We start from the raw sequence: 27,128 nt of genomic DNA on the forward strand, positions 1-27,128 counted from the left end.
AAGCCACCTCAGTAGCCAAACATGCAGCTGCACGGAAAGGCATCGTTCTTAACTTGTCAGTGTCGCAATTGTCCAAACAAGTGGGATTCATCGGACCATTTTAAGGAGGCGTCTCTAGACAGTTACTGCCAGTACTGCTTGGCATCGGTCGATGACTCCAACTTCCTGAAACCATACGTGGCAGGGGATTTTCTAGAGTTTCCAGGAGGGGAATGAGAAAAAAGATTATAACGCCGCGGGAAACACCGTTTCCTGAAACTGTACCGTCCAGCTTTGACCTCGAGCAAGAATCAGTACCCAGCGTTGAAAATTCAGTTTCCTGAACACATCACACTCGACGAAAGTTGCGTGATTAACCTGCAGATTTATTAGGATAAACATGACATTCGTTGGATTGCCGTAGTTAACGATCCACGTGAAAGCGACTTCGAGAATTTCCAATCGTTTTGTTTATCTCCCCTTCATGAAGTCGTGCGGTACTTCCAACAACAACACAATGGAGCAATGTACAACTCATTACAGATTTAGAACGTCAACGATAGCAGGTGAGGTTAGTACTGCTTCGAAAACGTCCAACGCAGGTATGGTGGTCAATCCCCTTTCGAAGTGATATTATCACTGTTCCACAAGTGAGCCTAAAATAATGTACACTAATAACATAACATAGCATGAACTCATAGTGCCTTAAGTGTAAAACTAGAATGGAGAGCAAAGATTTTTAAATGTCTCGCTCACCTATTGTTGGCTTTATCATGATTGTCTTCTATAGAATATTTATTATAATTGCTAAAAATGCATACGCGTGTTTTTTTAAAAAATTATTTTATTAAGAGAGACTTAATGTTGTATTCATTCTCTCCCAGAGTTCACAGCGCTTGCGATACGACATCATAATAATAATGTAATTGTGATCTGAGAAGTAGGGAGTAAGCGTTGAGTTTTGCAACAGCGGACTACATGAACGTGATCTTGATATTGATCTTTTATATTTTGAAAGGCAGTCATATTCGAAAGTTTCAACAACACTATTCACAAAGAGCAATATGCTAAGAGTGACATCCAAAAGGCAAACCTGACCTTTACGTTATGCAATATTATAGTTTTTTGGGACTGAAAATTGCATTAGATTAACGTGGTATTCCTGTGTTAATAGTTGTCTTTACCATTACCTCTGCCTAATCGTTGATGGTAATGAAGAATAGAGGCCGTAAAAGTAATTAAATATAAGGTACGTACACACGTTTTTGCTTGCTGTATAAACCTTCTTAACTGAGAGGATTCCTCGAATCGTTGATGTATAATGCATTAGCATTAAGTACACACAATTCTGTGATAATGATACACAATAATGCGAGGTCTGGAATATTTTAACTTAGAAGTTTTAATTTTTGTTTTATCCCGACCTGAGATAATGATACAAAACTGATTTCTTCAGACCGGTTTCACCTATCCCTTCACGAGATAATGATACACAAAGGTATACTTCGTTTAGCAATTTTGTCAATTTTTAGTACAAAATACAATCGAATATGGCTGATGTGATGATAAAAATAGTGATGTACAACAATAAGAATAGTCCAGAAAATGTTTTCGAATCCCTGCGAGAAACGACAACTTTGGTGGCCTAATTGTTAGAGCGTCCGCCTCGGATGCAGTAGGTCGTCATACCAAAGGCTTAGAAAAATGGTACTAACAGTTGCCTCACTTGGCGCTCAGCATTAAGAGGTTAGTGTTAGGATTGGTCGGCCTTGTGTTAGGACAATGTGACTGGCTGGGACATCATGCTACATGTCTGCAGCATGGTGCCCCAGTGCTAGACATCACTAGAAACTGTCACACTGCAGACATCGTAGCGATATGACTGAAAATTTGTTAAAGCTACGTTTGTTACATATATTTGATTTAATTTATATTTGATTTAAGTTGTGTTTGATTTGATTTGATTGTTTGTGGGTTTTGGAAGCTTTTAATTTTCAGTACAATATAATGTAATTTTGTTTACTTGGAATTTGATATTTTCCAGAAAATTCAGTTTGACCTGAGTTTTAACTTATATACCTAATAATAGAAAAACTTGTTTCTATTTTTGGCTTAGCTCTTGGCCTTGATTGAGGGTCAAGTAAACAACTCTTTCTAGGAGTAAAATGATTGGTTCTTATCAAGGACATGCAGGAGCTATGCGACTTCTACATGTAAACATGAGCACGTCATCCTCTATTTCGCAATATATTTCCCAATTACGCATTTCCGAAATTGCGAAATACATAGTATTAAAAGTGATGTTGTGAGAGAGAGAGAGAGAGAGAGAGAGAGAGAGAGAGAGGAAGAGAGAGAGAGAGAGAGAGAGAGAGAGAGAGAGAGAGAGTCAGAGTCCAGGGCTTTTAAACACTTGATGCCAAGTTCTTCTCTTCTGTTGTGACCAGAAATGAACTTTTGAATTTTTGAGTTATTAGTTCATTTTCCTCCAAATTATTTGGACTGTCAAAGATTAATTTGTTTTTCTGGAAATACTATTGCATTCATACAGAATTCTTGAACAAGGACACTTACTGAAAATTCTGTTTGGATTTCTAAGACCGGAATATACATTATTGTGTTTTACAAGGAACTGTAGACGTCAACACAATACAGGCTACACGATACGTCATCACCTTCCATCTTGTAATCTTCGTCGGGATTCGAACTTGGAATCATTAGAACGTATAATTATTAGGACTGCAAAAGTGTATTCGTCGATTGTTCTTGTATTAATTTTAGATTTGATTCTGGAAACTGTAAGTTCTCATATTTTTTACAGTATTTTTACAGTATTTTTCCAGGGAAATAAATTATTTGTTATATTTTTAAAGCTTCTTGTTTTCACTCTTTCTTGTGTTACTGTTTATTCGAGCCTAAACAGGTAACATAAGACGTTAAAAATCCAAATCACACACACACACACACACACACACACACACACACACACTGCGAGAAATGGTGATATACAACAGAAGGACTGGTCCAGATTTTGTTCTCGTATCACTTAGATATGATTGTGCACGAACATGTGTATGGCCCATAATTATTTTATTGTTGGTTTCTCATACCTGCCCTTCATGAGATGATAACGTCTAAGCATATCAATGGTCGAGAATTGTTCTCTTATTCCTACACGTTAAAGCGACTCAAAAAGTATAAGCTTATTTTAATATCGGTGTTCGTGGAAACCTACACGAGATTGTGATAAATAAATATGTGCATAAGCACCGTGCAGAACTCATCAAGTATCCCTACGCAAGATGGCTATACACATAAATGTATGTGGTTGATAAATATTGTCGTATCCATGCATTTAATAGTGAAACGAAAGAACATTTCTGGCAATAGATATAAATATGCATGGTCTAGTGATTTTAAAGTTTGATTTAAGTGTTCTCTGATCCTTACACGTTATAACGATGCACACAAATATAATTAATTCAGTCATGTTTGAATACTACCAGGATGCATACAAATGTGAATATTTAGTCTATGGATTAAGTATCCAAATGAAAACTGCCAGTAAACCACGTATTCGAAAAATATTTTAATATACCAGCTGGTCAACAATGACAAACAAATAATGCACCTGTTTTTGAGTGTTTTTACTTATTTATATATTAGCTTTGATCGATGTTCAAACTCCAAGCCCTGCCGTCCAATTCCATTCTTTGTTATCACACGGAGGAACAAATAAATATAATTGCATCATTTTCGCATGCTTTCTAAAATAATGCTAAAATAAATATTTATTCACCCAAAAATTTAACTAAGTTTTGAAAGTCTTCTTTATGTGTGGGCTTAATTTCTTTCAGTATGTTTCGATGTACAACTGTTCTTCGTCATTTAGATCAGGAACGCTTGTAGCAGTATCTTTCTGTATTGTAACATTACCTCTACCCCTACTGCTTCTAGTTTGTTTAACCTTTACTGCGTTTGCTTTTGTCTTGGTTTCTTTACTGAATACCTAATCTTACTTATTACTATAGAGCATTACTAATGATGCTGTTTCGTTAAACAATATCCATCCATCCTCTATCCATCCATCAATTTATCCATCCACTTATCCATCCATCCATTTATCCATCCACTTATCCATCCATCCATCCATTTACAATATCTTGCTCTGAACTCCAATTTGAGTGAACTCATATGAATTGCTCATTATTCTTGAATTATAAAGCGAAGCCACTGCAAGTTGACACACACTCAGGTCCAGCTCCATGTACAGTTATGTGATCTCTTGTTAGTTGGTATATTCGTTGCTGACCAAGCCATCCGTGTTGTAGCTGTCATTATTTTGACTGCAGTCGAACATACAAAAAACTCACCTATTTCGGAGATATGAAATAAAAATAAATGTTATGGTGTATTTGTTTCCATCGACTGTATATGTGCATATGTTCTTAGCATGTTCTTGTCGAAATGTTATGAATTTATTTGCAGAAATGCTCAGCATTAGACTAACAGGAAACGGATCAACACATTTTATGGGACGGGTCGAAATCCGAAATGTAAGCAGCACTTGGGGAACCATATGCGATGACAGCTTTGATGTAAATGATGCTAGAGTTGTTTGTAGAGTGCTTGGATTTACAAGCGGGTAATCCATTTATATTATTAGTGAAAGCTGTAACTGATTGTTTCATTCCCCACTCCCCTTTTACAAGGAAAAAGTACAATGCTTGTGTTAACGACATTCTTCCGTATATTTATGAGATCAGTCTTTTCAGAAAAAGTGATCCCCACTGGTTACTTATAGTTGTTCTGTTATCGATCGAAATGTTGGGATTTTGTTCGTACAAATAGATCATGGTTTTTTTTTAGCGTAATAGTCTCTCTCTCTCGACACACACACACACACACACACACAAACAGACAGACACACACTATTGCCAAGGAGCTCAGTAGCATGGCTTAAATTGCATGCAAATAAAAGCGGCTTGATGTCGAGTTATAGGTCAGTAAAAGTTGCTTTGAACATGATCTGTCCTTTTATATTAGAGTGCGGATACGATTGATTCCAGGTAAAACTAAGACCACCATATCACTTGCCTCTTAATTATTCAGTACGATGACTTACGCAACATCGGAAATATCGTCTCGATGTGATCAACGGTTAGCTATATGTTGCAGTTTAATTGTACATTTCAAGCTATTAAATATAGATGGTGCAAAACTTCGACAGTTTCCGGAATTTGAGTCCTTCTGACGTTACAGAAGGAACCCCATATTGAATTTATCACTGTTCTACCATTGTTGAGCGTGAGGATTGAATAGATTGAGTAATTATTAATATATGTTTAATATTTTAGTATTGATACAGGTTAACGACTTCAATACCCAATGACTTTATTGTTTTCACTGTGACTGTCACACCATCTGTCCTTTTAAATTGGAGTGCAGATACGTTTGATCCCTGGTAAAACTAAGACCACCATATCACTTGCCTCTAAATTATTCAGTACGATGACTTACACAACATCGGAAATATCGTCTCGATGTGATCAACGGTTAGCGATATGTTGTAGTTTAATTGTACATAATAGGAGGGACCCATATTGAATTCTCCACTGTTCTACCATTGTCGAGCGTGAGGATTGAATAGATTGAGCAATTGTTAATATATGTTTAATATTTTAGCATTGATACAGGTTAACGCCTTAAATACCCAATGACTTTATTGTTTTCACTGTGACTGTCACATGCAAGTACAAGCGCTTTGGAATAATAAGCCTACAAATATAATGACCAAACCTAAGTAAATAAAGCCATGTAAGGGTGAACTGGAGTGGTTTACTTTAATGATTTTTACGAAACTTTCAGACGCTTGCTAGTGTGATCATATCAGTGATTCGTTCCTTAATGATTTATTATCTGTGCGTATTTGTCACGTAAACGACTTTTCACTGATCTGTATAAATGGGTAAACATTTATTCTGATTTTTTACTGTAAGAAAAACTGCTACCTGTGTTTGGCAGCTGATGACTTGGTTCTTGATTTGTGCTCTGAGTTGTCGGTGATATTATATTTTCGCCAAAACATTCTCGAATACGGCCATGCCGTATACTACTCGTATTGAGACTACATTGTGTTGCCACAATAGGTTCATGATAAACATTACGATGCAAATGCAATTGTATCGAAATTAAGTTCCTAGAGCCACCAGAGGAACTGTTTACCTCTGATATAGTCGCAACAATAATCCCTATTTTTACACCTGTGATGATTGCCGTGGTTGTGACTTCAGCCCCTCAAAGACTATCAGATTCTGCGGCGGTAAGCCAATAAATGCAATCTACAACCACACAAACGCTTCCATATTTCATTATCGTTGCTGTTATCTTGATGATTTGATTCCGCAGTTGCTGTTCCGTTTCGATTTATTTTTAAGATCTTCCAAAGTTATTTATTAACAATGTGATCGCTTAGAATAAATGTTGACGGACCGGCCTTCATAACGCCGAACAAACACACACATTTCTAACCAATTGCTCTTTTTCATGACAACAGTAACGCAAACATATATAATACCTACTTGTGTAATATAAAACGTTACAGCGATTGTGCGTTATGTTGGCCTATCGCCGCATTCATAGAAGTCACACTAATTACACCACTGAATAATGTCTGAAACGAGCGTTCTCGTCTTCGCTCAATACCTTTTACACGGACAAGATCGTCCTCGTTGAATAATAGTTGTCGAGATCTTTCTCTTATCATTTGTGTCAAAATTGGATTGCCATATTCATTGCAAAAGGTAGCCGTGGTGGATTCAGCGGTACATGCCACTCCCTCATTGTAAAAACAATATCTGAGTGTTTTCTCATTTCGTGGCTCAGAGGAATAAGAATTGGGTCTTTGCACGTTTGATGATGGTTCCAACGGTCTATTTCTTTTTGATTCTGAAAATGATTATTTTAGCGTGTATACAAGAGTTCGTCAACCCCGTTGTTAAGCAGATATTCGTAAACAAATGGAACGTACTCATTATTTATTTTATCATCCTTTATTAGGTTATCAATCACCTAGTCATTAATTTGAAACCATATATTGAATGTCCACTGCAGGTATTCGCAGCTTTCCATTTGTGGTCTTCGAATATAACAAGTTTATTATGGTTGACGCCAAAATCAATCCGACTTTTAAACTCACTAAAATCCTGTTAGGATGCAGACCTACTCAAATCAAAACCAACGCCAAGTCAAGATGAGTAACGTCTGAAAATATTAATAGACATTTTATGCAATGTTAATAATACTTTATTACCAAATTGGTAAGTGTTTGCGGTGTTGGCGTTGAGTAAACGCTGCTTCCCGCAAGTAAGTGAAACGCTTCAATAATCAGATGACCGTATATTGGCCCGTCCACCCGTGTTTGCATTGGTATAGTTGAATTAAATATTTGTAGCGAGTTTGTCGGTTTCGGATTATTTAACCACTTCAGGTAATGGTGCAAGTCGTTATTATCGAAATATAAAAACAGATTGTGCATCACTGCGTATGAAATGAAATGAGTGTCATGTCATGTTGTCAAATCCATGTTAATATTGCCTGCTTCACGTGTGCGTGAAACACTTGATATCATATTCTATTTTGCATAGAGACACATCGGAAATGTTTGACTGACTTTACCAGCGCGAGTAAATCAATGCATGGTGCCTGGTCGTTTGCGAATTGTACCGTACTGGATGTTATTACGACAACCCATCAGGCGGCCGCTTTTACAACTATTGGGGTCGTCGCCGCTAAAAACGTTCGAATAAATTAAACATTCTACCGGTTTTGACCTTTGATTTGAATAAGTTAAATGTTGTTGAAGCGCTATGACGTTTGGTCATACGAAACTGTTCAAGATGTGTTTGGATCAACGGCATGGGGATAATTCCAGCGAACTGTGAAATAGAAAGCATCAATACGACCCCAATGTTATTTCTTATTGCAATTTTGACTTTTCCAAACTGGATTTTGTGGAGGCCGGCCTTTATACTAATAATAAGCATGATTATCTCAAATAATAGCATGTCCAATTATTATAAAACTCTACTAGATTTCAAAGGATGAATCAAGGACCATCGTTCGATAATCTGCGCTCTATAACAACGGAAATGTGTCTGAAAGATATACAGCATAACATTATAACCACCTCTAACCTTTCCTTCACGTGCATGAACATACAAGCCGTTAATGGACTAAATGACCAGTTCTAGGTGTTCATATAAAAAGAAGAAATAGGGTAGAGCCTAATGAAGTCGTCGTGGAAATTTGCAAAAAGTGTCAACGCTTTGATGCTCTCCATGTACAATAACGATTGTAAGCCCTTAATGGCGGTCGAATGTGGACAAATCGCAACTTCTTTTGCTTTTGTTTTGTTTCCTTGATATTTGGTTTTCCTTCTTTCTTTGTTGGTGGGGTGTGATAGCTAAGGTTTCAAGGGTGGTTGTCTGTCTGTTTTCGGTGGGGAGAGGTTGCGATAACGAGAAAGGATTGAACTGCCTAGTACATTCTGTACTGTGGTAAAGTGTTATAAACGTTAAACAGTTGAACAATACTTAAAATGTTACGTACAAGTTATTAAAATAGCCATTCTTTATCTCTGCAATAGTGTATACTGCAAAGAATAAATGTGCTCATATTTGCACGTATTCGCTGAATACGGTATCTCCTTATGAGCTATACATGACGAATGATTACTTTGATATGATGCGTTGCCACCAAAAAGTCGTGTTCCTTTCTGCATCTTCCTGATTTAGAGAAAGTAAACTAAAATCAAATGTAATAAACTATTGTTTGATTATTTATTTATTTATTGAACAGTTATGTGTTTGCATACGCAAACGCTTATTTTGGCCAGGGCTCTGAAACAATTTGGCTAGATGACCTTACATGCTACGGAAACGAAACAAATCTTGAGGACTGTAAATCAGCAGGCTGGGGAATTCATAACTGTAAACATCACGAGGATGCAGCGGTAGCTTGCGGTTTTGGTGTGTATCATTTATTTTTTATGCAAGTACTCATTCTCCCTGCGTGCAAATGCCCTTTAAACGTTAAATTCCAGCCCTCTAGGAATTATAATTTTCAATTGCAATGTAAAATAAATTATACAATCGTGCTGATTCAATAAAGTTTGTCATATTTGAAATCCCCTCCTCGAATCATATATTTATTTTTAAGCATACCGAAAGCATGTTTTAAATATCATGTCAGGTGCAGAAACACGTGATTTAATTCTTACACAATTTTAACTTAATTGATATGAGAAGATGAGAAAGCAGGATCAAATTTGGCTAATATTTAATTTTTTGCATGTACTGTCAACATTGCACTCAATAATAAAGATTCCATTTTATTGAAAAAGTCTTAACGGAACCAGTAGTTGAAGCAAAACTAATTTTACTTTGCCTGTCTGTGTTGGCAGTCGATATTCATCTTGAGAAATTATTTGAGATCAATCATTGGTTTAGTCAGTTTATGAACGTTCGAATTCAGTGATAATAAAATCGTATTTGTGGTCTGAGTTAATATTTAGGCATTTTTCTCCGCAGCCTCGTAATCGTTGCTGTCGTATGAAAGCTTATCACAGGTTGCCTCAGACTCAGAGCACTGAAAGCAATCTCATCAGCGAACATCACAACTTGCTCTTAGTATAATTTGTATTTCTCATTTAACTGTAACATTCGGCAGTAAAATTAAACTGTTTAACGTTAGCATGCGAAGTGCTTTGCTCTTTGGTTATATAAATTTTTCACTTTCTCGGAGATGAGCATGTACTGTAGATGCAGACTGGTTCAAATGAATTTGATCGGACTATTTTATGCGTGCGGATTAGATCTTTGGTGGAACCTGAATCTTTTGACATGCCTTTTGTGAACATGAACTAAATAAAATGTTGTTGTTTAAAAGTTTGATTAGTATGTCCTAAAGTGGTGGAAACATCAGTTGGAACAATAAATTAGTGTTTAGTACCTCAATCTGGATGTAAGACTCTACGGCCGGAAATATAAATATTCCTGTCCAGGGAAAACTTCAGTCAGTCTCTTTCAGTCAAAGTTAGCTTGAACATTTGTATCGTCAGCTTTAACATCAGCTCTATGATTTCTGAGTTCTGTGCGGCTCTACTTCCTGTGCTCAGAGTTTAAGTTGATTAACCTCCAGGTGGTCGAAGTGACGACACGTGGGCATGGCTTTTAACATCAACGCACACAACCGACGGGAGAACTCGCGTTGCTTAAACAATAGCCATGTGGGAACATGGATTATTAGTGACTCCTGCCAAACATGAGACTAACGATGGCGATGGGTCCGCTCGCAAATCAATTTGACATCGACAAGTAATACAAACAACTGGTAGATGAGTAATTGTGCCAACACGGAGGATGTAAAGCAGATAGACTATGAGCACTAGGATCACACAGAGCACCCAAAGCCTACACCTGGTCAGTTAAGGATAATTGGTATTTTGCTATCTAAACAAAACCCAAAGTATAGAATATATATATACAGTCATCAGTCAGATCTGCATACTGCAACTATACCATCAATGTCGCATAGATTAATTAAATCATTCGCAATGCCACCAACAGTTGGTCTACTCTCCTTGACCTCCAAGTATTAGGACCTTTTTAATGCCTTTCAAAATACGACAAACAAGTATGTAAGTTGTATATAAGGTCAGAAGACATGTTATTCATAAAGTAAACAAACACATCTGATATTTTAAAATCTCAATAAACTATTCCATCCTTTCTCAGTTTGGACTGAATAAAGGGTTCGGATGTATTTAATTTCAGATGCAGTGGTACGAAATATTCGCCTTGCTGGTCGACGAGGCGCTCATGAGGGAAGAGTTGAAATTCTAGGTCCAGACGGGATGTGGGGAACTCTTGTTGATATTGATGAAAATGCAGCCAAAGTTATTTGTAGAATGGCTGGTTTTCATAATGGGTAATTCCAAATACATCGTTCTAAACTGTACAGCTAGTATTCTGTTTTATTCTCTAATTTTAGAAATAAACAAGATGACATAGAGGAAGATTTAGATGTAAATTCATGTGTAGTTAAGATATATCGTAAAGTAAATAGCCCTAACGTATCGTAATATAAATTTAGTCTTAAATTCGCAAAATAAATGTATAAGTCATTCTTGAATGGAGTCATGACCACCACTGGCTGTGTGAGTTCAAGTCTCTGAGAAAGTATGTGATGAAAGTTGCCAGTAATTCCCGTGGGTCGATGGTTCTTCCCGGAATTTTTCTGAGTTCTTGCTCCACCACTTATGGTGGCCTCCATTTATAGCCAAGCATAAGCTGAAAAATGGCGTTAAACTAAAAATAACAACTTTAATGGAATCATAACGGATACTATACTGTTTTGATAAAAGTGATAAGTGCATGTGAATATATACTGTATTATGAAAACCTATACTCTGAAGAAAATCCTTAACTAAGACGTGCTTCGCAGATTAATATAAGAAACTTCTTACCCCTTTATGTAGCTCTTCGCTTAGAGATGTGCATTGGTTAAACATACCGTAACCATTTAAAATATTTTAAGTACTGTGAAAAGTATCTTGCAATTAATGTAGGAAGTAATTATAATGTTTTGACTGAATATAGGGGAATAATAGCAGTTTACAAAGTTATTTATAATAAGTTTGGAGTTATGTCATTTAAATGTAAGTGACTACTCTTGAACACTTGTGACATGAATAATCATATATCTATAAAATGGACTAAAAACAAATAAAATAATGTACTGCAAGAAAGTACGGGCTGTTTTCCTCTCCTGAAGCTTTATATTTTCAGGGCACAGGGACATTATACTCGCACTAAAACGAATTTAATATGTGCACTTCATGGTATTGATGTAAGTTTAGTATTGTTTTATTCGGTCATATTTGCAATGGTCAGAGGCTACATATAGTTTGTAATTTTAGTTACTCAAATAAATTCTAAAATAAATGAAAGTTAATACCCTTACACAACCATCATGATATGTAGCAGTGCAAGAAAATCCATAGAGGTATCCTAAGTATATTAAAAATAAAAACTCTTTGATGCTGTGTTGAAGGGTTTAGCGCCATTTTCAGCACATGACGCGCTATACCTGGCAGCCAGTATACCAGGTGGAGAAGTGTGTGTGTGTGCGCTTGATAAGAATGTTTCAGTCATATTCCTACGATGTCTGCAGTATCGCAGTTTATAGTGATGTCTTGTACTGGGGTATCATGTCGCAGACGTTAACTGCTGGAGGAGGAACCCAAGAAAACCCCGAGAAGAACCATCGGCCCACTGGAAGCTACTGGCAAGCTTTCTCCCGTACCCACAAAACTCTGTGATGATTTCATGTGAGAAAGCAAGCATGAATAGCAAATGCGATGCATTGTTCATCTACTAGTACTACTATCTGTACTATTAGTTAACTCTAGTACTCCACTGAAATATCTCCATATCAACACGTAAATCATTATATAGATTGTTTAGGTAACCTTTTCAGAACTAAGTAATAATCATGCAGAAGCAGTAATATTAGAGAATTAGTGGTGGGCAACGGGACATTTTGCGCATTACGGGAAATTACCACTGGAGATATTCTTGGGGGCAATAGAGGAAATTAACGTATGAGAAGCTCTTGGGGCATACTCATAGGAAAGATACTTCTTGGTAATACGATTACTTAACATGGGGAAAGACACTTGGGGCAATACAGGAAATCCAGTTTTAAATGAGGCCATAGGCTGAACATGGAAATGTGTTAATGGATAGATAGGTGAACGGAGTCTAAAAAGGCATATGGGTTTAAAGGTGGACGCGTAACTAAGTTTGAGTTTCAAATAAAAGTATTGACACACAGACATACACTATTGTTACTGCATTAAGTGATAGTACTGTATATATATATATATATATATATATATATATATATATATATATATAAAGAGAGAGAGAGAGAGAGAGAGAGAGAGAGAGAGAGAGATTAGACGATTGTGAAAGAACGAAGCCCAGGACACCATTTTTGATTATGTTATTAGTTAGCGATATGACAGTGATAAATTAATAAGTTTACATTGGGTTTATGAAAACAACAATACATTCTACGTGAACAATGTGCTTAGGCAATTGTTTTCATTCATTCATCATCACTTTCATAAAAAGGTAGCGTTATATTTGTTGCCGACTGACTGCCGTAATATTTACTGTATATCCCAAATTTAAGAGATCCTTTGTTTGGCAGCATACGCCTTGGGATTACAATGTTGCAAAGATGTTATCATCCAAGGACGTGGAAAGCAGCACCAAAACAAAGTTTTACTCTATTGCACTTCTAAAGCAAATGAGAGAAAATATGTCAACCATTGTTACATTTTTCGGAACAAATGCTTTGGCACTACAATAAGAGTTTCCTACAGGGCAGGTCATACAATACAGTAACACTCGACATTTTGTTAAAAGGTATGTATGCTACATACACCAACTACCATACCAAACAGGGAAGACATTTAAACAAACTACGTGTAATGCGAGAATATACTACCCATTACATGACCTCTACCATCGCTCACCCCATATGTACTTTCCAAAACGCCTTGTGTTAGCGTAGAGTTTTAAAAAGATGACATTCCAAAAAACATGCTATTCAACAAACATTCTCACTGTCCAAACGCTTTGTCTAGTGTCCCTATAACAACATCCAGATGTAAAAAGACAGAATGAATAACGCTCCTATTACATCCAAAATCCCATATACACAAGCTAAAACGCCTTGTCTAGTGTACCCTCAGCAACTATCAGACTAAAAAGGAGATGAAATCGCTCAAATATACTATCCATCGCGCCATCTTTGTCATCCATAACCCGATGCACACTATCTAAAATGCTTTGTTTTAGGATAGAGTTTTGAATAATGAAATGAAGTCTCACAAACACACTATGCATCACACTATCTATGCCATCCAATACCACCAAATCCAAACCCACACCTACTGCCAGAAGAAATTAGTAGAGTTTGAAAGCAGACGTAATCTCGCAAACATACTATTCGAACTTACCTACAACATTAAATACTCCACCACACACACACACACGCACACACACACACACACACACACACACACACACACACAGACATTGCAAACGTGTGATGGAAAAGGGTTTTAAGTATGATTTGAAAACATACACAAACACACAAAGCCTCATAGACAAACAAATTGCACAATTTTGACAAGAGTGACAATATATCTTTTAAGAGTAACCATTTAAAAGACCGTTCTTTGTTTCCTTCTGAAATGTTTCTCCTTGACGTACAGCTTTTTCACCATCTCCTCCGTTTATTTAGGAACTTCAAATACACGGGTCTTGGACTTTATTTTGTGTCTTACACTGCAGGGATAGGAATATTTTGGGTGAGGAACGGTTGGGGAATGTTCAGCTTTGACCCCCAAACGTCAACCGAAACTTTCTTAGTCGAAACGTTGAAATACTATGTTCGTACATATATGTCGAATCAATCCCGTTTATCGGATGGGCGTTACTGTTTCTCAGTAACGTGTTAGACACATTTGCAATTAGGTTAGTCCATTGCAGTTTCGAAATTTCGTTTACGTATATCACCCAAGTTTAAATTTCTAGTACAAAATGTACATCCATCTCCAAAACTTAAATCAATCTGTAAGTATATGTAACTAGTTATATGTATCAAGCACGGACGCGATGGAAAACATTTAATATGATTCTTGGGACGAGGTTGTTAGCATGATTCAGAATGATTTAAAGGGCAAAGAGTATATGCATACGGTGTCTATCAATAAAAAACAACATACACCATTTCAAAAAATATAATAACATGTTTATTCACAACAGAAGCATCATCAGCACAACAACTACAATATATTTTATGCTTATCATACACGAGTAATGGGTTCTCCAACAAACTTAAAATACAAATATATCTTATAGCCAAGAAACGAATGACTAAGTATATCAATATGATACCAATCAAAATGACCAAAACGGAATATAAACAAGTCTATGTAATCACTATTCTTTGTCCTAGAATTTCTAGGGACACGCTGTAATGTTCGTTGCTTGGCAGTCTCTTATGTTTGCCCCAGAATGTTTTTTATTCGTGTCGATGTGAACGACGGTACTGTCCTGACATTGATTTGCGTCTGTGTTAGATTCTATCGTCACAGTTTCTTGTGTTCGTGAAACAAATTCGTAACACACACATCTTCGGAAGCACGAACAGTCGATAATGCGTCATGGATCTTTTCTTCACAGAGATAGAGAAGTATCGATATGAGAGCGCCATGCTTCTAACAGAACGAGTCTCTCATGCACATATAAAGATACAGTGGTCATGATGACTTTGCAGTGACTGTTCGTAAATAGTTCACATTGAATCAGCTGCAAAACAAAATCCCCAAGACATGTTAACTAACACACACAGCAAATGTCGTCCCGAATTCTATGGGAACATATGTTGTAAAAGGTTTTGATAATTTTCCAAGATCAGAATACTGTCATTGACTTCCTTCCACTGTCAAATGTTTAGGGTTGGAAAAATGTTGTTTAATGTCAGGCCACTTCTGAATGTCCTTTGTTATTTCGAAATGAAATCTCTCCAAAGATGTTTACTCCGAGGAACAAAGTCGTAACTAAGCTAAATATAATAACTTTGTTTACTTCTTTTATTTTCCTCTTGTGAATTTGTTGATATAAAAGTGTTATAGTCATAAATATTGATTTTTCTCTTGCAAGGTCCATCCAAACTTCCTTGTAGATCTTCTCTTGCAAATCTCTTGGCAACATTTGAGTATTCCTTTTCAAATTTGGTTTCAGTACTAAGCGGCAGTGAATAAATGATGATATCCAATGGTGGCCTCTGGCTAATCTATTTTCATAAAATAACATAGTATGCAGACCTGCAAAGACACTTATAGTACAGTGGTCCCTTAAGGAAGGCAGTGACAGTACGGACACCATCTGGCATGTCCCTGGTAAGCAAAGTGTTTATACTCCCATTCGTAAAGTTACATAAAACAACTCAAGCACTTCACCATATCCAGCCCTGACTTTTGGAATCGACATGCAACGTGTATTCTTCTTTAACAGTTCATGTTGTTATGGTGGTTATAGTATCTGCAGTAGTATGCACAGTCATGGATGAAATCATTAGGGTGGTCGCGCAAGGCGTCAGGTTGTCTATGAAAGCCAGAAAAGAGGAAAGTAAGCTGGTAATAAATTGCATTGCTTTCGATAGTAGAAAGGCAAGGTACAGGCACAACATATTTTTCTATGGTAGTAGTAAGAGTAGAGAAGCGACCATGTTGTGCTGAATCGATGAAGTGACAGGGTATAGCAAGGCAACATCAAACTCGAGTTTATCCCCGAACTTGAATCCATCGCTCGCTTGTATCTGTGTGAAAGGATTTTAATTTCTAGCTCTTCATCTGTTCCCACAATGATGTGTTAGTCTTGGAAGTTTTCACTTTTCATACTGGGTGATACCGGGGTATCCGTAAGGTAAAGCATTGTTGTCTGGAATTCGCACTCGTTTCTGGCAAACGATTTGATACTTTTCCAAAAGGCAACTGAGGATTTGGTGGCTTGGTTACCGGACATTTTTGTGCGGATCAAAGGAGGGTACGTGAAAGTGTAGACCCTTCCCCGACTGTAGATCTTCCTTCAGCACGCCAAAGTTTACCAATTCTTTGAGAGTTCAGGGTCAATTCTTTGACTTTGCAGTTGGTATGCATTTCATCCGGGGGATCTCAGTATTGGTAGCCATACGTTTTGGAACCTTTGCTAGCAAAACTCAAAATCTTGTCTTTGTGTTGTTCGTCCGCCCGTGCCCTTAAACGATCGTCATTCATTCTGGATGATGTTTATCAGGGTAGTGAATATATATGTAGCTGTCCGTGGCAAAGTACAGGACACGATCTCCTAAAAGGTATAAAGCTTCGTGAAATTTTTGTGCGAGTATTGACTGTCACGTAGACTGCGATGACGAAATTTCTGAATTCGTTGTGAGGTGCAAACTCTGATTCTTATTGGTAATTGACCAAACTGAAATCTTCGCGAACAAGGTCCACGTGTTACAATCATTTTCATTCTTTGTCGTCCACCAGTGCATAGTATTGAAAGGGATGTGTCAAATACACCATCTTGGGTCAGCATGGTCCTAGCGCCAATTTTTCCCAACAACCAATTCAGCATGACTGGCAAACTAGCGTCTACCTTCGCTCTTTTATACGTGGTCTAAAGTGATGCCTTTGATGGAACAGTACTCTTCTTTGAATGTATCTTGGACTTCGCGATTCGGTCACCAGAATATATAAATACGTACACTTTTAACAAGTGAAATCTAAGATCTATAGCATGAAACAATTCTATTATTACCGACATTCCTGTCAAAGCACGTTCGTCCACAGCGTCATAAAAAGGCTAGACTTGGTTACAGGTTTCAGCACAGGTATGGCAATGGTGAGGTAAAACGGGATGGTACAAGTCATAGTGAGGTAAGATCTTGCATTTGATCAATCCTTCGTATTGAAGAATATGTACGACTTCGATGTGTTATGTCAACGTTTGGAGGTGTCCTGTTGGAAGGCAACAATATTTGCACACCCAAGGACACAGCGAACAAACTCCGAGGTGTTATTTCTTCTTGAGATTCGTTCGTGTCGTACAGCAAGCGTGTGACATTCGTTCGTCCTCCAAATAAACTGTCACAGTGTTCAGAGGTTCCATGGCCACAACGTCGTACCTTTCGGCAAAGAGCCTAAACTCGGGATCGATGTATGAAACGTCGATCGTTGCCGCACTCCCACATTTTTAGAATTCAGTATCCTTGTTGTTCTAAGCTCATACGTCGTTGATAAGAAAGCACTTGGGTTTAAAGTTTAGTAGCCAAATAGCATGTGCAAGCATTAAAAAACTAAAATAGTTCTTCTGCATAAAACCGAGTATTTATAAAATAAATAAATAAATACGAAAAAATGAGACGAATGTTAATTATCATACCATACTACACTTCCGATCCATTAAACAGAGAGCAATTTATTGATTTACGAAAATCAGTACATGCCACATCAATGTAAGCACAATAAAGACGATATCAGTTAGTTCTAACTTTAAGATTTTACAATGCTAAGCAGATTATGTCATCTGTTAATTAGGCGTCGGATTCACTGGGAAGTTAAATTATATATATATATATATATATATATATATATATATATATATATATATATATATATATATATATATATATATATATATATATATATATATATATATATATATATATATATATAATCATATAAGAGATAACGGGGTTATTTTCGTTGAGAATGCATGATACTATTCACTGATGAACTGATTACGTGCCTTTTGCCTGATAATACTATTCTGTATAAATCATTAATTAATAATTTGAACAAACTTCAGAAGTGAGATTGACTTGATGATTAGCAATTACTTCAATTATTGATTATTAACTTTGAATGAGAAACATTTTGCTTTTGTGCAACAATTGTACACAGAATGCACTGAATGCACTGAAGAAAGATGGAGGACTGGTTGCTTTATTTGTATTGTCTCAATAATGATAAGACTAGCACTTAACAGCTTTTTTAATGAGCAGATATCTTCAAAAATATGACAGAAGCAAAGTTTTGTGATTGACAACTGAGACATTTTAACTGAATGTTCACAAATGAAAATGTTTAAAATCTTGATCCATATAAAGAAAGACGCAATCATCAAACACACGTTTCTTCAGGAAAGTCAAGAATACAACACATCTTGCCAAATTATAGAATCAAACTCTTGCTTATTTTGGCACATAACCTTTGCAGTACTTCAAGAAATTGATGAAATTCCTGTATATTTTCGGGAACCACGCTACGATTGTGTTATGTTGAAATTCATACACGAGCTCTTCACCAAGGTAATAGGTAATTATCGACACATTATTTTTCGTACCTTCAAATTTATTATATATTAATTCATGTTCTGAAAATTATATGAAATGTCACGCTAAGATCATGTTATAATTGCAATCCTATTATTACAAAACGCGCTATAGCAGGGTTTCAAAGTTTGCATATCTATGCTAAATAATGCGAGATTAAAGTTTAAGGCATAATGTACATATTTATAGATGGGTGGTACTCTGGAATCCTGTATTGCAGTGAAATTAAACCAGTTTAAAAATGAAGTGAATGCGTAAATGGTGTCATTGAAATATACACAGTAGATTATATTGTTTGGAAAAATATCAACATCGTCCAATAAAGCAGGCTATTCATCAGTGAAAAATTAGCTGGATCAAAATCAAAGATATTATCACACCCCACATGCCTTCATTTTAGCTTCTACATCATAAATTAGTTTTTAACCTTAACCATACATATATATGATAAACGATTTGCCTTGAACGAACTACACGTTTCTGATATAGAGGTCAAAAGATCAATTATTAAAGTTGTAGATACACACAATGGTTTTGAAATGAAACCGTTTATACTTAGTATATGAATAATGTACTCTTTAGTGCTCAACGCTCATGTTTCTTGATCTGGACTATCATTAAACTGCAATTTTAAGATCATCAGATAATTGAACGAATATATGACAAAGAGGCAAAATAACTCATCTCAGACAGCTATAATAATAACAATGAGAAGAAGAAGAAGAAGAAGAAGAAGAAGAAGAAGAAGAAAAAGAAGAAGAAGAAGAAAGAAAAAAGAAGAAGCAGAACATTAGCTTATATTATCTATCTAATGGTCTACTTATTATATAAATAATGATCATTACAAATATTGTTGATAATAGTGCTGCTGGTTGTAGTGATGGAGTCTAATTGTAACTACTTATCAAAATTATATATAGTATTCTGTCTACAAATTATTATATAGGGTAATATTTTAAGTGTGCAAAATTCCCAGACCCGCGCTTATTTTTCGAGGGAATTGTAAACATTCCCATCCATCCTTTCCATTTCCTTTTGAGTTAGATCACGAACTACTTATCTCAAGTCGAGATACTTATTTTGTTGAAAAGTACACATGAATCATGTAGTATAGTCATTTGTAACGTTTCTGTATATATTACCACAATTTTTTAGTACAAGTAATACGACTGAAATTTTCTCTAAATTGTATTAAAAGTAATTTTTGATTAATTTATGTTGAAAGTAATTTTCAATTAAAATATGATAAGATTAAATCCATTAATTTCGGTATTACAATTATATACTATTTAATAAGATTGCTCCCTTATGAAACCCCTGAGTGGTTCTGATGATTCCTCCGGAAGTCTTGTGCAGTTGATGTTTAAAAGCATTATGAAATGGTCAAGCAATGGAACCAAGAAGTGTAACTGATTGATTCACATACCAAGCCTTTAATATCGAGACATGTCCTTGATATGAAATTTCTTTCGTGTTGCAAAAAGATATAAAGCTGAATAAAACAACACAATCTTGGTTCGCAGTAAAGACACTAAGTATGAGTCTTTTGATAATGGTCAGTTACTTTAATTATAAAGTTACTCGTGTTCTATTTCTGTTTAAAAATACTCCTTAAGCACTAAAAAAGTACTCAGTACTTGGTCATAGCCTTTTTCAAGACATAATGCATTCGTCGATAACACTGATTGCTGTCTTTGCGAAATGCGATTAACAGTAGGGATTAGAAGCCATGTAGTGAAAGATTCACATCACTTTTTCGCTATGCCTTTCTAACAAATTATGTGCCATCTTTACGCGATACTAGCCACCATCGTATCGTCATTGGCACATGACTGGTAACCGTACATCACCTACAAAATGTATAGCTAGTGTCACGTTGTGTTTGAAAATTTGCTAACAATTCCTGCCTCATGTTTATATATGTCTTCTGATATAATTCGCAGTTCAAAGTACTTTGGGTAATGTCAACACGTGTTATATACTATTAGGACTTAACACCGATTCTGAAACAAAGAAACTGCATGTCCGTGATTTAGTCACAGTCAAGTTTGCGGTTAATTCAAAGGGAACCTTGCCACGGTAGTGAGAGACTATGTTTGTTTTTCAATCAGCCCTAGATGTCACCGGTCGGCTTAGGATTTGTGACCGGAAAAACCCCCATTATAACATATCAGTGCAACTACCCCAGACAGTTTTCAAAGAGTCCACCGGTATCCATTAGAACTAAGATTGTCAAATTTTGGGTCAGGTTTATCACACAGCCAAACATTATCATGTTACATTCAGTTTGGAAGAATCAGTAGAGTTTTGGAAGTGACTAAAGAAACGTCACGTACTCAGAGAGCAAATTGAGCACTCGTTAAAAAGAGCGTGAAAAGGAGTTCTAGGAAATTCAGAAGAGATTCGGAACAAAGGCTTCTGAGGTAAAATATCTTCGTCCGAATCTTTCTCACTTTCCTACCTAGCTGATATTTGATTTATATGTTATTATGTTCTTTTAATTTAGTAGAAATATAAGCTTATATGTATAGCTGAATTATCAGCATGCTTATAGCGAATTATTAATATTCAAGATTAATGTACGTAGTTGTTAGGATAGGATCGAAGTGGATGGTGAAATTTGCTACGATGTTGCATCGTGGTGCATAACTAAATTTAATAGTACTTTGTGTTAGAAATTGTACTTGTTTGTATTTGATTATGTAGTGTGAATTATGCACAATTTGGCATTGTTGGCATGTGCACATATAATTAGGCATTTTATATTTGTATGTGTCTTTATAATTTCTAAGGTAGGTAATGCGTAGAAATGTCATTGATGTTGATAGTTTACTATATCGAGAATCAGGGATATGTGTGTATGTATCAGAAGACATGATATTATTGTTGTTGTTATAGCCCTTATTAGAGAACAAGCCTGTGTGGAATATTTATATGTGAGTGTGTGAGTTGACCTAATGATTGAATTGCCATTATGTCGACGAAAGTTCTGTGAATGTGTTTTAATTCTCGTGTGATTGAGCAAGGAGACAAAATTGTACTCCCTTCTAATCCACAGGAAGCTTTTCGGGTGGGATAGGTCGCCACCCAAAGATTAGAGAAGTAGACGTGGGGAGACGTGAAAATAGACTGCTGTGCTGAAGGCGAATTTCTGAGAGAATAGGGAGTTGTCGACGTGGAGAGCACGTGGAAATAGACAGTTGTGCGAAGGCGCAGGGTATGGAGAACGGAATCAATGGTACCGGAAGTACATACAAAGGGATACTAGACGGAAGTTACAGATGAGTAACATATAAGGAACACGGGAAGGAAACAATCTCACCTTTAATTTCGCGTGATGAACTAACTAGCACTTAGAATAGCTCTTTCTATTGATTAAAATAAATTGCGTTTAAAAATTGTCCTGTGATTGTTGAATACCGTGATATAGTTTATTAAATTGTTCTACTCTTAACCTTATTACTTTTATATTTTATACACCTAGACTGACGGCCTTGCTAGCTCGGGGCTCGGTGCTATTTAATCTTTTAATTGTCCGTCTTTCTTCGGTATCAGTTATAATACCGTAGGGTGTACCTGACAGCTAGTATGGCTAACTCATCTGATCTGACATGAAGGCACTTCGTAATATTGGACAATATACTGGTCAATTCAATCATATAATCATCACGTAAAGGTGCACAAAGCTGTAAAAATCAATACATTAACGAGGACACGCAATAAAACCACAAAGAACATGTTTCCAACGATATTTGTATTTGTTTAATGAAAACTAATATTTTTTTTTATATTGGAGTTTTATTTGAAGGACTTTGAGATTATATCTTATCGTGAATTTTATCTGTTTTTAAATGTGATTTAAATGAACTTGAACGTATCATAACAATATGAAACACGGTCACTTACTTTAAGATATATTTTTCACTGCTGCATTGTTTAAAAATCTCTTTGTAGATTCAACAATATAATTTCAATTGCGTATTTATTTATGAAGGTTTCTTTTCTACTATAATACATTTTGACCAAAGCTATACACTATTTTCTTTCAGTTACGACAGAATATTTTATAATGCTTTTTGGGGGCAAGGTTCTGGTCCGACGTATGAGTGTGACAATTATAGAAGTACAGGACTAGAGACGAACATTATACATTGTTGCACATCTGTGTTCATGGCTAACCATAGCAGCCACAGCAATGACATTGGTGTTAGTTGCCGACGAGGTAAGGCGAATTTTTTTTTAATACAAAAAGCCATTACATCAAACAACTCTGTTGGTGATACATATTGAATATGTCTGTATAGATGTATAGATGACGCAGTGTGTCGTAGTGAGGTTGCAGATGCTCTCTATCAAATTTACACCATTTTGTACATTAAAATAAATCAGCAATTTCATCACAACAAAGAACGTTCAATAATGAACGTTAATATCGGTCCTTAATTATTGTTATAACAGATGTTCGACAAAATGTCATTCTTTGGCTGGGTACATTGATTCCATCACAGACCTGTATCACACTGCTTCTGTAACAAAACTCCACCGGATGGTTGAGGTCACTAATTTATTGCTAAACATAATACTTCTGGCTTATATATACCATATTTCAGAATGGTAAGATAATTTATTTCTTAAACTGTTCATGAAAATTCCGGCATGACACACACACGACTCAACTTAGAATGAATAAATTATTCATACGGCGAAGATACTATACATATTTATATCACATTCAAATATGCATATTTTCCCATTTAACGGAGTTAAGACTGACTACAAGCAACTGTGTATTGACCTGTGTATTAACTCCTCACATCCCTGCCGACTATGTCCGCTACAAAATGTAGTTATGTGCCTTTGTGGCAATTCACAATCAACTTTTGCATATTTTTAGTTGATTGCTTTTTGTTTTGAGTTTCTATTTTTATTCACATTAATTAAATCAATATAAGATATTGATGAATGGAGATGATTGAGATGACAGGACGTTTTTCCTAATGTTGCAACAATTTCAAAGTGTTCTTTGTAATGAGTGGAATCAGCTGAGGTTAATGAGTATCAACTATACTTTGTAGCAGTTATAGCCGTTTGAAGCGGCACATGCCACGTCTTGGGTTAAGACGACTGGGGGAACTGTAATGCATATAAAGTCCAAAGTACACTTCAGGTAGTCCTGTCTTTGATTAGAATTCACCTTGTTGAAAGGTATCTCAGTAGCATTTACAATCTATGTCTCATTTAAAGTTATGCACTATTTAAGGGAAAAATATAACTGCACATTGACATACTTGTTACCAATACCCACTCACCGGTGTTGCTTCTCTTTTCATTTAGGATTATACATGAATGACATCGATATCAGTATTAGGAATAGAATAAGGATGTTAGGTAAATTAAATTTAAGCAAGTTGGTAGTAAAATTAAGTAGTTGCTATTTGTAATTATTGCAATTGTAAAATCCAATTAATCCTTGTGGAACTGGTGAGTGCCAGAAGAGTTCATGGAATTAATATGAAGTTATTTGGAGTCAATGGGAATTAATGTAAGCGCGTGGATTAACATGTTGGAGGCGATATGTGGTCAAACAGAAACTCCTGAGTTAAAATGGTCCATAAGTTTAATATTGGGATGGTATTGTAAGGTTAACAGTGTTTATAATGTCATATTAGAATGATAATGATAAAATGTTCATATAAAATCCAAACACAACACCTATACAATCAAGCACCCGTCTTTTTTATTACTGTCCTAAAACATTATCAATACAATCCAACACCTAATTTTTGTTCTAAAATCCAAATACACCACATGTACAATCCAGTTTCCGCTTGTTGGTTACTATCCAAACACACACGATATATAGTATCCAACAAAGAAAAGGGTAGGAGTTTGATATATACATAGACACTATGCTTACATACATCAAACACTCAAGAAGAGGGTAGGTATATAGCTAATTGTTTCTTTAAATAAAATATAGTACGCAATATTTGTTTCTTCTTGGATCGAATAATATCCCAACATATTTTACATCAGATTTCGTCATATCATGATTCAACAGAACTGAACTAATACGGCTGTAAATTACCAGCTGAATGATGTCGGTCAACCTAATTCTATTTTCTCGGTCAAGGGAATTCGCAACTTAATTACAGAAATGAATTAATGGACTTTACATCTTGTCTTAACTGCATTACTTGCTAATTAGCGATTCATTTACATGTATTTCCAGACATAGAAAAATTAATTCTTAGCATGCATGATACATCGTTTGAGACAGATAAATTAATTCTTGCATTTCGTGTCAGAGCGATGCACGAAATGCCTACGTTAAACGACTTCTATTACACACAAGCCACTAAATCAGAACACATTATCGATGAATTATCGTATACCATTCTTATAATACACGAACCATATAACATTCAAATCGAATGAACGATTAACGTCTGAACGAAACAAATGAAGAATGAAATTAAAATGAATAAATTCAACAGATAATTACAGACCTACATTAATGAACATATTGTCTGTGATTGAGACTAATATTTGTGCCCATTCCAGATTCGCTCTTTAAGACCCGTGTCCCTGGACGATTTATTTAAAGAGAAAAATCAGTTAATTTCACAGAGTTTCTCAGAATTCCCTTTCGGCAGACAAACTTGAACTATTGAATTAAGCAAGAGAAATTACTTTATACACTGGATTATGGGAATCACACACCCTCCTTTAACTTAGCCAATCAGGAGCAACCTTATTTTAACACTCCCATCAAGATAAGAATAAGTCTCTCTAGGTCGCCTTTATTAATAACTATTCATGGATACTATTGTTTGTGAAACCTATTTAAAATGGCTTAAGAGTTCCCAAATTTTTGCTCCGGTTGGTCTCAGCATTGTTTTCTTCCGCTATTTGACCTTATGTTAACATATCTCTCTCTCACCGTTATCCAAACTGACTCTAATTAAAATTCACTCATGCCTCTAAACAAGAGAGGTGAACCATAGCTAGATTAGAATTTATTACAAACATGGTTCATACGTTCATGTTAATGGTTACGTGTGACGTTCATTCCAGCAGAATATACTGCGAAAATAGCTACAAAAATTTGCAACATTACATATCCTGAATTATGGTTTCTATATAATCAAGAAAGTTGGTTGGAATTTTGTCATAGCTATCACTATGTACTCAATAGCTTTGTTCCTTATTGAAACAAAAACTTTTTAAGGACACTGTTTTGCTATTGCTTCTACACCTTCATGATCCAACATAAATCTGGGTACAGCGTCTCTGCAAACTGCACACATAATATGTTATTCAAATAATTTTACACGTTCTGAGTGGCATGCTCATGAATTCAGCGATGAAGCGGATTAAATGATTTTCCTAACAAATAATTCATAGCCAATATATCACAACGGAAAGACACCTCTCTATACAACTTTTTAAAGATTTATTCCATACATGTAACACAATTACAATAATATTCAATATTAGGACGCACTTCCAAAAATTAAAAAGATTTACAAGTATTTTATATAGTCTTTTAATTACGAATTAATACAAGAAATATCATTGCGATTATTTACTTCCCTCTGTTACATTCTTCGACATCCAAGACCTTGCATTTATCCTCCTTTTCACCTGTTATAAGTTCACAATTGCAACATATTCATGGCTAAAGTTTACCTATAATTTGCTTACCTATCATGAAAAATTAAAATTAGAGGTAACACTGGTGTGTAGGTGGAGCTATTCGGTATAATTACATCAATATGCTGTTATATTTTCCCGTAAGTTGTAAATGTAAAACGACTTTATAGTTCATAGCTTGAAACGAGACATTGATTGTACATGCTACTGTGATGCTTTTCTACATGCTGAATTATATTTAGATATAGGTAGTACCTACCTGAAATGCACAGTGGACATTATTTTTTAGTTTTGTCTTAATTATCACAGACGCCTCAAGTGCCGTTTTAAATTGACTATATATGTTGTAACAAGTGGACTCATATGTCAAGCCGCACCCCTCACCCGGCGGCCCTCAATTTTGTCCTCTCCACCGAAGTACCCAATAATATCAACGCGATAAGTTTCTTGACTCTACAATACTTAAATCTCTAGTG

The 27,128-nt window shown here is 35.7% G+C and overlaps 1 protein-coding gene and 1 long non-coding RNA gene across 3 annotated transcripts in view; both read left to right on the plus strand.

Annotated features, from left to right (window-relative positions):
* The window catches only part of LOC149797062 (scavenger receptor cysteine-rich type 1 protein M130-like), a 156,887-nt gene that overhangs the window by 24,777 nt on the left and 104,982 nt on the right, over positions 1-27,128 (plus strand). Inside the window, exons 3-6 of one of the 2 annotated variants that reach the window (XM_089961740.1) lie at positions 4,465-4,621; positions 8,836-9,005; positions 10,812-10,965; positions 23,046-23,218. In XM_089961740.1, the coding sequence (XP_089817866.1) occupies positions 4,465-4,621; positions 8,836-9,005; positions 10,812-10,965; positions 23,046-23,218 (654 nt within the window). The remainder of the gene's footprint in view (positions 1-4,464; positions 4,622-8,835; positions 9,006-10,811; positions 10,966-23,045; positions 23,219-27,128) is intronic. The other variant, XM_089961741.1, reaches the window with a different exon arrangement.
* LOC149797063 (uncharacterized) lies at positions 19,606-22,394 on the plus strand. Its single transcript, XR_016421769.1, has 2 exons — positions 19,606-21,419; positions 22,055-22,394. It is a non-coding gene; the product is annotated as an uncharacterized LOC149797063 (long non-coding RNA).

Source organism: Sinohyriopsis cumingii, chromosome 6 (genome assembly GCF_028554795.1).
Source record: "Sinohyriopsis cumingii isolate HCF-2022 chromosome 6, ASM2855479v2, whole genome shotgun sequence".
Taxonomy (NCBI): domain Eukaryota; kingdom Metazoa; phylum Mollusca; class Bivalvia; order Unionida; family Unionidae; genus Sinohyriopsis; species Sinohyriopsis cumingii.